Raw genomic sequence first — 16,695 nt, 5'->3', positions numbered from 1 at the left:
GAATATACATGTACTGATCATGAATAATTTTACAAAGAACAGACAAAACCATTCATTTGTAGCACTGTACTTCCATGTTTGATTACGTGTGACATACCTCTATTACTAAACTCAAGACGAGGAACTCTCCTAGTAATTGAGACGCCAGTACTCATGAAAGAGTAGCATATTTCCATCCTATTACAATCATTACGGATGCGAAAACGTTCCGTCTTGTCAACTATTGCTAATCACCAGGCGCAAGGCAATATGATTATTAAGATCATGTATCACGGATGACCTTTCGTGGTGATCCATCACATTGAGAGGCACTAGTTAAAACTGGGGCAGTCATGTTTTCAAGTGGTTGATGTATTTGTTTTGTTTGAGGCTGCCATTTCCTCGTGATGATTTACTGATGTTAATCGATTTGACTTATCCCGTGTGAATCAATGCACTATGAAAGTTCTTAGCAACTGGTGTTTTATTGTCAATAGAGCGTTGCAAATCTTTACAACACGAAAAGAAAGTATGTTAGTGAGAGTGAATTGTGTTTCATGTCTTGGAACAGTATTTCATTTTGATCACGGCGTGTCGGTAAAAATGTGGGAGGTAAGCCCCAAGTGATGCAGGTCTTTCACTTTGACGAAACCCACGGGCACGGGTACGATGCTGACAAACCTAGATGATGGTGTGTTGTTTAACGCCGCACTCAGCAATATTCCAGCTATATGACGGCTGTCTGTAAATAATCGAGTCTGGACCAGACAATCCAGTGATTGATATCATGCGCATCGATCCGCGCAGGTGTCGTTGACATGCATCAACCAAGTCAGCGAGCCTGACCACCCGATCCCGTTAGTCGCCTCTTACGACAAGCATAGTCACCTTTTACGACAAGCATGGGTTGCTGAAGACCTATTCTACCCCGGAATCTTCACGGTTTCACAAACCTAGAAACATCATCAGGACGAACCTGGGATTCGAACCCATGATCACAGTTATCAAATAAAAGCATAACGAATTATGACGCTATGGATGAATGGGGTCCCCCCCCCCCCCCCCCCCCCCCCCCCATGATGCAGAAACACTGTTCCGACAATATCAGTGCAGCAGATACAATAGTAAGGGAGTTGACATATTGCAACTATGATCGATCTCCGGGCTTCGGCTTGACCAACGAACGTTGTAACTTGTTACCGTATCCTGCGTGCATTGTCCTAACGTAGTTGTAAACAAATACCCGTCCATATAATTGTCGGAAATAACCCTTTGTGGCATTTTTATGTTTCTGACATTACATGATTGATTTAAATTCAATGTTGCATTGCATATCAGTTTATGAGCAATGAGGCAATTACAAATAAATTCTTTTTATCTGATCACCGCTCATCTCAATAAAGAAGGATTCGTCAAATAGTTATTGCACCTGCCGTGATATACCTAAGAGCATGCAATGCTGAGTGAAAGGAGGCGATGTCACAGTTCAAACGCATCGACATTTAACAATCCGTTCATAAGTACTGGGAATCAGACTCCTAGTCAGAACAGATCCCAGATCCAACCCGGGTCTCGATTCACATCTAAGTACTGGAATTCCACCTCGGGTCCCGACTCTCATCTAAGTACTGGAATTCCAACCCGGCGCTCGACTCACATCTAAATACTGGATTTCCATCCCGGGTCTCGACTCTCATCGAAGTATTTGAATTCCATCCCGGGTATCGACTCACATCTAAGTACTGGAATTCCAACAGGGGTCTCGACTCACATCTAAGTACTGGAATTCCAACAGGGGTCTCGACTCACATCTAAGTACTGGATTTCCAGCAGGGGTCTCGACTCTCATCTAAGTATTTGAATTCCATCCCGGGTATCGACTCACATCTAAGTACTGGAATTCCAACAGGGGTCTCGACTCACATCTAAGTATTTGAATTCCAACACAGGTCTCGACACACATCTAAGTACTGGAATTCCAACAGGGGTCTCGACTCACATCTAAGTACTGGATTTCCATCCCGGGTCTCGACTCTCATCTAAGTATTTGAATTCCATCCCGGGTATCGACTCACATCTAAGTACTGGAATTCCAACAGGGGTCTCGACTCACATCTAAGTACTGGAATTCCAACAGGGGTCTCGACTCACATCTAAGTACTGGATTTCCAACAGGGGTCTCGACTCTCATCTAAGTATTTGAATTCCATCCCGGGTATCGACTCACATCTAAGTACTGGAATTCCAACAGGGGTCTCGACTCACATCTAAGTACTGGATTTCCATCCCGGGTCTCGACTCACATCAAAGTATTTGAATTCCATCCCGGGTATCGACTCACATCTAAGTACTGGAATTCCAACATGGATCTCGACTCACATCTAAGTATTGGAATTCCAACCCGGGGCTCGACTCACATCTAAGTATTGGAATTCCAACCCGGGTCTCGACTCACATCTAAGTACTGGAATTCCAACCCGGGTCTCGAAATATTTACACATGGCTGAATCTCCATCTCCACACTGTAATGTGATTCTGATGTATCTGGATAATGACACGGTTCTAGTGACAGTGGAAAGGGTTGGCACCTAATTAAAGCACCGAGAAACCCTTTAGAAATCGTTACCAAGTTTCGACCACATGAAAGCTTTTTATCGACAACACTGATATTTATCAAGCAAACTTCGTGATCGGTACCGGTTCGAAGGTATAAACCGTCAGTAACATCTGCTGGGATAGTTAACAGCAGAGGTTACCAGAAGGCCTTTATTATGAAGTTTGGAGTGCTCGTCGATTTTGTTTGAACTGATTATGTATTACCACTGATATTTACATGAAACAAGGATTTGTCATGTCTTAAGAGACGATTAAGCCAGCGGCATAGGGGTATTGATGGATACCCGCATCCCATTTTTACATGAACATTTGTCATGTCTTAAGGGACGATTAAGCCAGCGGCATAGGGGTATTGATGGATACCCACATCCCATTTTTACATGAACATTTGTCATGTCTTAAGGGACGATTAAGCCAGCGGCATAGGGGTATTGATGGATACCCACATCCCATGTTTACATGAACATTTGTCATGTCTTAAGGGACGATTAAGCCAGCGACATAGGGGTATTGATGGATACCCGCATCCCATGTTTACATGAACATTTGTCATGTCTTAAGGGACGATTAAGCCAGCGACATAGGGGTATTGATGGATACCCGCATCCCATGTTTACATGAACATTTGTCATGTCTTAAGGGACGATTAAGCCAGCGACATAGGGGTATTGATGGATACCCGCATCCCATGTTTACATGAACATTTGTCATGTCTTAAGGGACGATTAAGCCAGCGACATAGGGGTATTGATGGATACCCGCATCCCATGTTTACATGAACAATAAACTCGCTTTCACTAGTTTGTCGAGACAGCGCATGCGCACCATGTATGTGCATAGAATCAATGAAGTGTACAGACATACGTTCACGTCTATCTATGACGTTCATACACAGTATCCACAATCATATCTCCAATATATCGGATCGCATACATATATAATATATTCACAGGTTTTAAAGGGGATAACTATATTATCATAATGTCATTATATATAATCTGAGAATTTGGAAGTTACTGTTCCAGCATAGACCTTGATTCCAATCAGATAGACAGCGTTTCATATATGAGCAATTGAAAATCGAATCCACATTGATCCATTGACCGGAGTAATAATGTTAGGGGTTTAAGCATGCATGAAGTGTTTTGAGGCTAACGTAATGTAACACATTAATTACTAGTGTATGCTTTTAGTGATGAAATCCCCGTCACCCCTTCTCTCTCTCTCTCTCTCTCTCTCTCTCTCTCTCTCTCTCTCTCTCTCTCTCTCTCTCTCTCTCTCTCTCTCTCTCACACACACACAAATACACACACACCAACATACATTGACCCCCATTTAGCCGGTCTCCCAGACAACTACAGACTATATTTAAAAAGGAGTCAAACTCAAGTCTAGAATTATTGGCAAGTTTAGATTGCCCCAGCTCTAAAATTAAGCATTGTTCTAGGCGCCATTTGAATTTTACTTTTTTTAAATGAGATAACTTTATTTCTGGGACTAAATGTTAGTGGAGATCCAACTAGTCACACCGTAATAGTACACGTGCTTTCTCTGGCGTAAACGTTTTGAATTTACAAGTTAAACTGTTGTTGTGTTTGGAGCACATTTCTCTGTTACAAGAATATCCACCTGAGCTTTGATCTATCCTGAATGAAACGTCGAGCATGTAGTTCCCAGATTGTAACGCCCACGGTGTAGCGAGACGTTCCTGATGTCGAAGCTCAAATACCTTTTTAAATCCTCAGCAGTTTAATTTTATTTTCACATGGATTAAACGCGTCGTTTTACTATCTCAACATAACAGTGTGGGTTAGAAAATAGGAATATATTCCCAACAGTAAAGCAAAAAAGTTTGTTTAGAAAAAGAATCCAGATCTCCATCACTCAAGGCTTCATCATGGCGGTTACGAGATAATTTCCTCACAAAGCTCTTGTTCAAAAATAGAACGAGCATATACTGTCTAAGTCCCAGCTAACATGACCTTCATTCGGATCCCCTTATACAGAGCCCTTGCTTTTAACAGTGGTAACGTCTTGAGAACACAGACCAAAGCCCCCTGTGCCTAAGCAAACACATTGCTACACACCGCAAACTCCTAACTCTTGTCCCATTGTGCAGTGGGTGGCGAGGCCTCGTCACTCAAGCACCAGGGCACGTGCAGGGGACGGGAAAGAGCTGATCAGACGTCAGGGGCTCAGGTTGGTATAATCGGGGGCGTGGGTGGGGCATAGTTGAACATCAACCTTTAAACTAGACAATTTTAAGATGGCGGACTTTAGAACATACAGAATTACGATCACCACACAAGAAATCTACCCGCCACCACACAATCACTACCCACCCGCACACTTCAACCAAAGCACCATCCTTAACGACAAAAAACACTCCTAACCCTACCCAGCTTCCCCCAATGTATAGAGTGCTTGTCCCTTACGCCTTACTCATAACCTGCAGCTCTTGAACCATAAAGATAATAATTATTAATAATACGCACGGTAATGACATGATTCTGTTCCTTACCTAAACGATTAACCTAAAATGTATCAGGTCAATATTTTACTAATTCTGTTCCTTGGTGCTAAACGCCCTGTTATCATATGAATCACAATTATACACTCTTAGTATATAGACCAGAGTTCTATCATATAATGTGGTAGGAAAGCCAGCAGTAATGAGTAGGTGAGTGTGTTGAGTTTAACGCTGCTTTGAACAATATTCAGTAATACATGTATCACGTCTGTGAAACTTATGAGCCATTGTATAGACAAACTGAAACACATAATACGGGCGAACCGGGATTCGAACCCACGATCATAGCGTTCTGGCGTTTCCAAATCTGTACAGCGAATTGCGGCGCCTTAAACGACTAGGCCGCATTTAAATGAATAATGAGAGCTCTTTTGAAAATGATACACACTTCCGTCCAAAAACTGAGATAAAGCAGGTCTGTTAATGAAAGCCTTAACACATGGATAAGATGTAAATATAAATAGTATTCAACTTGTATGAGTAGTAACAGACATTTAAGTCCATCTGCTCGCGCAACTGACATGTCTGGTAATACAGGGTGTGTATGTCAGTCAGGGTGGCCTCTTGAAAATGTGGACTTTAATTCCAACTTCAAAACCTGTTTTTTCCAGCACTTGATGCCTGAAGTGTATGTACATTAAATGACTGTGCATCTCCCGTGTATTGGTGTCACCGATCCATGAGCGCTTAATGGTCCCCAGCTACCCTTGATTGTTTATTTTTTCAAAATGGAATAACAACAATACGATCAATATATATAACTATTTGAGTCTCTGGGGTATTGAGTGAGTGAGTGAATATGGTTTTACGCCGCTTTTAGCAATATTCCAGCAATATCACGGCGGGGGACACCAGAAATGGCCTTCACACATTGTACCCATGTCGGGAATCGAACCCGGGTCTTCGGCGTGACGAGCGAACGCTTTAACCACTAGGCTACCCGACCGCCCCCTCTGGGGTAAATGCTCTGTCTGAAATGCTCTCATTGAATTCGTAAGAGTACAGGATATTGACTCTTCGAAAAGTCGCATAAACAAAAGGTCTCCCTGGCTGTATATAGGTCAGCAAACCTTGACCTTCGCAGTAAAGCTTTCACAGCCAAGCTGGACTCGTCGCCGCATATTACGCATAACAAGAAACAATTGCCCGTGGGATACCATCAATAGGAACAAGAAAATTATGTCACTCACATTCCAAATATAATCAGTGAGTGAGTGAGTATGGTTTTACGCCGCTTTTAGCAATATTCCAGCAATATCACGGCGGGGGACACCAGAAATGGCCTTCACACATTGTTCCCATGTCGGGAATCGAACCCGGGTCTTCGGTGTGACGAGCGAACGCTTAAACCACTAGGTTACCCGACTGCCCCCCAAATATAATCAATGAGTGTCAATTTGATTCAGGCTATGTCAATTATCACGGCCAACGTCTGCGTAAATAAAAGCGACATAGCCCTTTCCATAATCATAGGAAATCGTATGGTACGATTCCGACTATATTATAGGCATGTGTTCATGAATCACTCTCAAACAGTGATGATACCAGTAGGGCTTGGAGGGGTAACTCGGGTCGGGTGGGTACTGAGTAGGACCCGGGTACCCACAGGATTTTTCCTCAATATGTTTCTTGGTATGTCAGCACCAAACCCGTGCATTCGTTATAAACATCTAAAACCTACATCCCCTCTCAATTTTCTCCAACATAAAGCTGACGAGCCGAAATACTGAAAAAAACAAAAATTCTAGTTTTCAAAGCGGAACTAAACTCACTCATTCACTCACTAACCCCTAGAAACGAGGCTTTGTTTGTTTCGTCGACATATTACGTTTTTCATAAAACATCACTTCGGTATTTGCTAGAGCAAACGGTTTGTGCACCAAAAACGTACGAGGGCGGAACTCGTTTTTATATCCCTTGACAACTGCGTTGCATTGCTAACTATGCACCAACATGTGTCATGCTAATTCACAGGGCCTCGACACTTTCCAAAGGGGTCACACAAAAAATATGTGGGGTCCTCGTCTGATGTTAAACAAATGGGCGTCGAAATCGAGTCTGTTTTAAATACTGAATTAAAACTCTCAATGTCCGTTGTTGAAAGGACAGCGGCTGGAAGAGTGACAACAAGTCCTTCGCAAGACAGAACGCGCCAAGTTGTGCCTGTGTTGTATCTCCTATATCTCTTGTCTGGGTTAATACCAATATACAATTGTTCAGAAGGGGTGATGGTGGAGGCGAGGATGGCGGTTAAACCGTTTACACGGCATGCAGGAAACTCGACATAAAAGTGAGAAGCCGCAATCCGATGTCCCCTGTCATGATTCAATGAATATTGGTAAAACCATGCCTAATCTTTCACTCGGCATCATAGTAACACCATGGCCATGCTGACAGCTGACGTTTAGACTTGTATTATATGATATGAGCGAATACAAAGAAGGGCGGATTGAGAGCAGAAAGGCGGATTGAGAGGAGAAGGGCGGATTGAAAGAAGAAAGGCGGATTGAGAGGAGAATGGTGGATTGAAAGAAGAAGGGCGGATTGAGAGGAGAATGGTGGATTGAAAGAAGAAGGGCGGATTGAGAGAAGAAGGCCGGATTGAGAGAAGAAGGTCGGATTGAGAGAAGAAGGCTGGATTGAGAGAAGAGCGGATTGAGAGGAGAAGGGCGGATTGAGAGACGGAACAGGGCGGATTGAGAGGAGAAGGGCGGATTGAGAGCAGAAAGGCGGATTGAGATGAGAAAGGCGGATTGAGAGGGCGGATTGAGAGGAGAAGGGCGGATTGAGAGACGGAACAGGGCGGATTGAGAGGAGAAGGGCGGATTGAGAGCAGAAAGGTGGATTGAGAGGGAGAAGGGTAGATTGAGAGAAGAAGGAGAAGGGCGGATTGAGTGCAGAAAGGCGGATTGAGATGAGAAAGGCGGATTGAGAGGAGAAGGGCGGATTGAGAGGAGAAGGCTGGATTGAGAGAAGAAGGAGAAGGGCGGATTTAGAGAAGGGCGGATTGAGAGAAGGAGAGGGAGGATTGAGAGGAGAAGGGCGGATTGAGAGATGGCTGGATTGAGTGAAGAAGAAGGGCGGATTGAGAGAAGGAACAGGGCGGATTGAGAGAAGGGTGGATTGAGAGAAGAAGGGTGGATTGAGAGAAGAAGAAGGTTGGATTGAGAGAAAAAGGGCGGAATGAGAGAAGAAGGGCGCAGGGGTGCCCCTCTCCCGTTCAAGCATACTTAACATGTAACCCTATAAAAACATAATTGGTGATACGTTTATTATTGCTTTACCGAATTCATAGTGGACGTTGCCTGTTGAGTGCACCTTCCTCCATTTTCCAAAACAATTTATCCGCGCTTGAAAGAGAATCATGACCTTTTCTATTGTAAAAGTCAATGTGATATATCAGTAGATCTCCTTCCTCCAGGTAGACTTTTTTCTATTATGCATGAGGACACTGGGGTCGTACGATCAAACACGTTTTCATAAGACATCGTTTTCCTTGCGGGTATTTGTGCAGACATTTTTTCAGTCCGTACAATTTTAGGACACTTCCAAAAAATTTAAATGCCATCTCAATAATGAAATATAAGTTGTAAACATAACATACATGCATATAGTACTAGATGGTACCCCCTCCCTATTGTTCGTATGACAGCCGTGCTTAATAGCATTGATTGAGGCCACGTATATATATGTGCCTGTAACATGAGGTACCTAGGTAAACTATTTGTCTGGTACTCTCTCCGCCGCACTGTATTTCAACACTTGAGTTATATCACGGCGTGTCAGCTGAAGATGGGGCCAGTGAGCAGAACATACTATGGGTGTCTTTGTCGCACACAGATCGATTTCAATGAACCCCGAACACAAGGATGGTATCGTTCCCAATCGGTGATTGTGTAACGCCCCTTTGAACTCAAGTCACGACGTGTCACGTCTTATTGTTGGAGGAAAGCACGTAGTCAAACAGGTCTCAGACCTTTACCAATTTGGTGAAACCCACGAATACCTGCCCAATCAGTGAGTGAGTGGGGTTTTACGCCGTTTCGAACAGTATTTCAGTTGTATCACGACGTGGAGAGGGGGGAAAGCACGAACTGATGCATGTCTCAGACGTTTACCTGGTTGATAAATTCCTAGAGCACGGGTATGGTGCTGACAAACCTAGTAACATAATTAGGGCGAAGTGGGATTCGAACTCCATGTCCTTGAACCAATAACCCTTTGTATATATAGACGTTCTAAAGCTAATCTTGCAGATACTAACGAGATCGGTGGAAAGCGATTACACCCTGATGTGACCATGTAGCTGGACGTTGTACCAGCCTTTCGGTGATTTACGGTGGTATTATCTGAGGATCATTTGACTAGAGTAATTGCAGAGGAGTATCCGATGACCATCACAAGAGGAAAGTGACCTTGGTTTGTCATCTTACCCCTGTGACGGATCGGAGCTCACATCACAGGACCTCTACCTGATAGTGTAGGATCTAGTGAAGGATAAGTTCTCATGATACAACATTGACCTGACCACCCGACCCATTACGTTACCTCATACGACAACCGGGGTTGCCAGGGATCTATTTCCACTCCGGAATCCCCACGGGAGAGTGAATGTTGTTTTACGCCATGGTCAGCAATATTACAGTTATATCATGGCGGTCTGTTAGTAATCGCGACATGGCCAGGCAAACCAGTGACTGACAGCATGGGCATCAGCCAACGTCGTTGGTACACGATGACACACATAAGCAAGGCCACACATTGTGACCACACAATCATCATTATTGTTGACTCGTAGACAAACATGGGGTAATGGCGACCCATAAAGTCACGAAATAGTCGACGTGCGAACCACCAAGATGCCCAAAGATTGTTTGTTTGTTTGTTCTTTAACGCCGTATTCACCAATATTACAGCTAGCTATATGACGGTGGTCTGTATATAACCGAGTCTGGACCAGACAATCCAGGGATTGCCATCATGAGCAATCATCTGCGCAACTGGGATACGATGACATGTATCAACCAAGTCAGCGATTCTGACAACCCGATCCCGTTAGTCGCCTTTTACGACAAGCATAGTCGCCTTTTACAGCAAGCATGGGTTGCTGAAAGCTATTATAACCCGGATTTTCACGGTTCCGTTCCCCAAGTTTGTTGTTTGTTTGTTGTATAACGACACACTCAGCATTATTCCAGCTATATGACGGCGGTCTGTAAATGATCGGGTCTGGACCAGACAATCCAGTGATTGATGTCTTGAGCATCGATCCACGCAATTGGAATACGATGACATGCATCAACCAAGTCAGTGAGCCTGACCACCTGATCCCGTTAGTCGCCTTTTACGGCAAGAATGGGTTGCTGAAGACCTATTCTATCCCGGATTTTCGCGGGTCCGATGCCCCAAGTAATAAGAGGGGGAATCTGAGATTCGAACTTATGACCTGAAATTTATGACAGCTATGACTCTGCACCCAAACCCCACCCCCATCCCGTACATTATTGGCCTCGATCGTTCCTCAAAGCGATCTTAGCCAAACGACTATCTCAACTCCGATGCTTGAACATTGACTTACTGCACAAGCAGACTAAATGACGTCCTGTGTGGGAAACATGCCTGATTCACCATCTGCACGAGACACTCAAGTATTGGTCTCCAGACACGGGACTATTATCCCGTGTTGAGGCAAAGTAAGTAATACTCCTGAATCAATATCCATATTCAGAGTTAGTCAACGCAATATTGGCTCGTGTTCCTGTCAAGAGAGAGTTACACAGCGTAACGAAGGCCACGGCACGGGCGGAAACGTGTGCGATAGGTGTGGTTCGTTTAACGACCTGGTGACGTAATTTGACGGAATATATTTGAACATTAACTACAGTTTGATTATCAAACTGAAACATCAATGATAGTCAGGTTTATAAGCTTATGACTGCTCTTCACACAATTACCCAGACTCAATTACGACAGTCCGACCTCTGAATGCCCAGTCGTTATCGCTGATATATTCCTCGTTGTGTTAGTATGGATTAAGGACGTACTTGGGATAACGCATCAGTAACGCCCCTTAATCTAAACCGCAATATTGCGGTTATTAGGCTCACGACACCACTGTGCATTTGTTTACACATAGTAAACAGATCACAGGAATTCGTAGCTGTACATTAGAGGTATCAATTTACATTGCCTGGTCGGATGTTGAGGCAAATGGGCGATTAGCGCGAGCTTGAGATAGTTTCAAAACTGCTGTGAAATCGTAGCGAAGTTCTAATCCGCGACCCGTGAAGATTCCGGGGTAGAATAGGTCTTCAGCAACCCATTTTTGTCGTAAAAGGCGACTAACGGGATCGGGTGGTCGGTCTCGCTGACTTAGTTGATACATGTCATCGATCCCAATTGTGTGGATAGATGCTCATGATGTCAATCACTGGATTGTCTGATCCAGACTCGATTATTTTACAGACCGCCGTCATACAGCTGGAATATTGCTGGTGCGGCGTTAAACAACAAACCGACGAAACTAATCCGCCTTTACTATCCGACATCGACTGGACGGAAATGTTCAGCTACGATTCACGGCTTCATCAGTCTGATGATGAATTTAAATTACGCCAAACCTTTTCCTTTGAAAAATTATTTTTATAAGGGTTATCAGTATAAAAACACGAAGGGGCCGCTGATACTTTATTACTTCGTGTTTACATGTACCACATAACCTTTGACAAAATACCTTTACAATAGAAACATTTGATGTACTTAAACACATATGGTTTGAAAAAAAGAGGTAATTCTAAATCCATTATATTATGTAATTTGTATTTTAGGAGAAATTGTATCGACGATATGGTTTTGGATTATGCATCAACAAATATATCTAAACATAAACAATCTGAAACACAAAATATGACAAGAAAACAAACAAGAAGAGCTCTGAGCCAGCGAAAACACCCCTGTATAGTATCCATCGCTACGACTGTCGTAAGTTTATGTTAAAGTATGGGTTACGGTCGTCTTGAAATGGGGCCATGGTATGCGGTATCGTGTTGATGGCCTCCTCGTTATTCTGCGTCAGAGCGTACATCGGCAATGATAATTGACATGTTACATGTACACGTACGTATTCTGTGTTCTGACATAACGCCCCAGGCGCTACAACCGTCAGCTGCTTCAAGAACACGACATCATAACGTCAGGTCCAACGAAAGTCCCGTATTTCTTGTTTCGAATCAACTCGAGCCCGGACTTTATGATTTTTTTTAATGAGCAACAACGCCGGATGATTCAAAAACATGTTTGAGGATTTATACACGGTAGACGTCGTTTTTGCTTCGGCGGTCCGTTTTCAGAGATCAAATATGAGGTTTGAACCCATGTTCAGTGAATCCTTTCATGGCTAAGGGACGCAACTCTGCCCAACGGCTTAGAAATCTGAATACAGGATACCTGTTTTGGATTCGGTCGTGCATGTTGTTCCGTTTCTTCAATTTTCACTTGGTTTCGACAATAGGACTGTGAAAGCACGAGTAGCCCAGTGGCCTACGGCGCCCACAGATTAACGACACCATTAGCCGTGCCAGGATCCGCTGATACGTTCGAATCCATGATTTGTCGCGATTATGATCCTCTAATATTATCACATAGTTATCACATGAAGGTATTTTCATAGTTGTATGTCTAATTTCTGCTATGCACTACCGCCTGACCCAAATATATCTTTATTATTTATAAACAAATCTTAAATTTTAAATGTTCAATTTTTGTAATGAAGACTAATAATTCTTGACATTAGCTGAAGAATTGTAACCTATAAAAATCTAAAAATGATAAATATAAATCCCAAACCCGGCCAATAGTTTATTTCAAAAGTGACGAGTAACCCCCGACTGATATCCTTGAAATATAACACTTCGGTCAGTCAGAAAAAAATAGTAAATTTCGTGAGATATTCTCTCGCTTTTGTTTGTTGAAATAATTGTCATTAAAATTGTCATCAGATGTCAGTTATGTAATGTAACTGAAATATATTAATGTGCTTGAGGGACATAAATACTGATAATTATGACATGTAAGACGCAGTGAGCCTCATGTTCTGTTCTTCTTCCGAATAATAAAAATGGACTTGACTGTAGTAAGTAGCCTCCTACTTGACTGTAATAAGTAGCCCCCGACTTGACTGTAGTAAGTAGCCCCCGACTTGACTGTAGTAAGTAGCCTCCGTGTAGGAATTGTATGGAGCGTGCATACCAATTGCAACTTAACGGAAACTAATCTACTACGCTGTTGGGTGTTAAAACAAATCCGTCTCGCTGTGACATCCTATGAGAGTTAGTGAGTAGAGTGTGACCCGTGAAGATCCGGGGAAGAAAAGGTATTCAGCAACCCATGCTTGCCGTGAAAGGCGACTACGCTTGTCGTAAGAGGCGACTAACGGGATCGGGTGATCAGACTCGGTGACTTGGTTGATGCATGTCATCGTATCCCAATTGCGTGGATCAATGCTCATGATGTCAATCACTGGATTTTCTGGTCTATACTCGATTATTTACCGCCAGATAGCTGGAATATTGCTGAGTGCGGCATTCAACAACAAACACAAGTCACAATTTTCTTTTGCATGAAATTCCATGACATGAAACGAACCTGCAACCTCACGTGTTGTGTTTCGTAACCCACTGTTTTCCCATTGAGCTACCGAGGCAGGTGATGAGAAGTTGTTAAATTTATCATGTCATGACTCCAGCTAGTCCCTGCTGCATGTGGCGTACCTCTCGCACATTTGAGCGAATTCCTTTTATACCGCCAAACACTGTATTATTTCACTATAAGGTATGTCTATGTTTTCTTTTGGGGGGGTTTCTTGCATTTAGACGGTTCATAAGTTGGATAAAATACGCTTCCTCAGTTTTGGGTGCAAATGGAAAACCTTGAGCTCGGGCTTTTCCCTCGCTGACGGTTTTACATTTTCAATATATCATATACTTATAAACACCCACATTACAATGTCATTATATAGCGAAACCTCCATTATGCGGACAGAACCGCTCCCAGTGAATTCTTCGGGATCAAATGTCCAGGGGAAATTTAACATGGGAATATAGTGATATCCTTCTGTGTACACACTATAGAGAGAATCTACATATACATGTATATACAAAAATTATTCCTCCAAGCGTAAACGACTGGGAAGTCGGATTCCCGGCTATTGGTGATCTTGTCCTTGAAATGGTGCCTCTTACACGAGCCAGGACGTCTAACCGCACAGTGCATCGTCTATTAGCACCACTATTAACAGATTTGGGAAGTCTTCCCAAGACAACCCCTCAACCCCAGACTATTTAGCGCAAACGCAATTCTAATGGATAGTGAAGCAAATTGTAGAAGTGAATCTGTATGTTTCTTATTCAAACGCTTATAGGGAAGGATTAGCAAGCGCTTCTCGGGATGGCGGAAATTATCGATCTATGTCTTCTCGGGACACAAAGATTGGAAATTACCTTTGTCATTGTTCGCACAGGTAAGAAATAGAGGTAAGGCATCAAAGAAATCCAGGTAATCTATAAACGATACTAGATACAATAAAAACAAATAAATCTACCTACCTTGACTTTATCGCTGTCGAAAATCGCAGACGCAGATCCGAGAAAAACAAACATCATCGTCGCCAAAAATTCGGCTGAAACTGCTCTCCAAAATGAAAGAGTTTTTACCTCTCGCAAATCAAATAATTTTCCATCTGAACTAGGGCCGAACCTTATTGAATCAAGTTTGTTGGCCACGTAAATGAAATACCCCTCCATAGTAATTATCCGATGAGCAAAGATGTAATTATTGTGTAGAACAAGCACCGTGTTCGAGCAGACAACACAAGGCGAGCAAGCAGCATCTATTGCTCGTGCGAAGTGTTTGACAAGTATTTATATTGGTCACCAGTGTCACGTGACTGCTGCGACAGTTACACTCATTCATAAGGAGCGCAGGAGTAGGCTTCGCGCTACACTCCAGGTCGCTGTAGGTCACTACAGTCAATAGGGCCGTCGTTGTAGGTACAGTATTTACGTATAGACCAGCGTGTGTCGCACTTATTATATATATGATCTTTGAGCTGGCTGTGTTTGTGAGCTACTTCAGAATGATTTATTGAATGGTTATGGGAGATTTTACCAGCGCTGGTACATCGCAATCAAATCAGACAATTAGTCTGGTCCTTTCGTTGAAAACAGAAATGTTCAATATCTTATGGTTATCTGAACTATCTATGTACAATAACAGTTGTTTATGAACATTTTCAGTCAGTAGCATGTTACATTTGCTCTGTCCGATATGCATTTTTTTTCGAGGCCTGTCTTACAAATGACTATAAGTTTGTCCACGGACCTTACTGATACGGCTTCCTTACAAATGACAGTAGGCTTGTCAGATGATAAAAGGCTTGTCTACGGACCTTGCTAATACAACTTCCTTACAAATGACGGTAGGCTTGTCAGATGATAAAAGGCTTGTCTACGGACCTTACTAATACGGCTTCCTTGCGAATGACAGAAGGTTTGTCCACGGACCTTACTAATACGACTTCCTTACAAATGACAGTAGGCTTGTCAGATGATAAAAGGCTTGTCTACGGACCTTACTAATACGGCTTCCTTGCGAATGACAGAAGGTTTGTCCACGGACCTTACTAATACGACTTCCTTACAAATGACAGTAGGCTTGTCCACGGACCTTACTAATACGACTTCCTTACAAATGACAGTAGGCTTGTCAGATGATAAAAGGCTTGTCTACGGACCTTACTAATACGACTTCCTTAAAATGACATTAGGTTTATCCACAGACCTTACTAATACGACTGCCTTACAAATGACAGTAGGTTTTCCCACGAACCTTACTAATGCGACTTCCGTATAAATGGCAGTAGGCTTGTCTACGGACCTTACTAATATGCCTTCCTTACAAATGACAGTAGGCTTGTCTACGAACCTTACTAATACGACTTCCTCACAAATGACAGTAGGTTTGTCCACGGACCTTTCTTATACGACGTTCTTACGAATGACAGCAGGTATGTCCACGGACCTCAGTAATAGCTGTGAAGAGCGAAGGGAACAAATGCACCGGGATTTCGAGGGTCACGCATGGTTGTCACAATTATTACGTCACTTTCACTGACAAGCAATGTGTGATAACGGCCTTATTTGCCTCGTTATTGCACGGCTCTGTTTTGTATGTCTCGGAGGATTTGCCAACTCAGCCAGCAGTAAACTAGGAATACATGCAGGACACTGCACATAACTTGCACCACAATCAGTTATTTCCAAAGAGTGTAGGGCAGCCGAGTGGTAAATACGTGTTATTGCGTTCGCGACCTGTGAAGATCCTGGGTAGAATAGGTAGAGAAGATTTGTCCGATTTCCATGGAAATGAGGAGAGAAAAAGAGCACAAAGCTTTGGGAAATCTGAACGAGGATACAAAGGCCCTCAGTGATGTCATGGAGTTAAAGGGAGACTCGGCTCGGGTCCACTGCTATTCCCTGCAATTTTGATTAACGTTATTGAAAACCCACATGTAT

The 16,695-nt window shown here is 43.0% G+C and overlaps 1 protein-coding gene across 1 annotated transcript in view; it reads right to left on the bottom strand.

The window, feature by feature from the left end:
* LOC139476029 (aquaporin-4-like) overlaps nucleotides 1-14,995 on the bottom strand; it is a 170,932-nt gene extending 155,937 nt beyond the window's left edge. The window contains exon 1 of the mRNA XM_071259273.1: nucleotides 14,728-14,995. Coding sequence (XP_071115374.1) covers nucleotides 14,728-14,925 — 198 coding nt within the window. The 5' untranslated portion in view covers nucleotides 14,926-14,995. The remainder of the gene's footprint in view (nucleotides 1-14,727) is intronic.
* Nucleotides 14,996-16,695: the final 1,700 nt, after the last annotated feature.

Source organism: Haliotis cracherodii, unplaced genomic scaffold (assembly GCF_022045235.1).
Source record: "Haliotis cracherodii isolate W230 unplaced genomic scaffold, xgHalCrac1.p SCAF_1, whole genome shotgun sequence".
In the NCBI taxonomy this organism is placed as follows: domain Eukaryota; kingdom Metazoa; phylum Mollusca; class Gastropoda; order Lepetellida; family Haliotidae; genus Haliotis; species Haliotis cracherodii.
The sequence above is the reverse complement of the archived record's forward strand: the minus strand, read 5'-3'. Positions and strand labels throughout refer to the sequence as shown.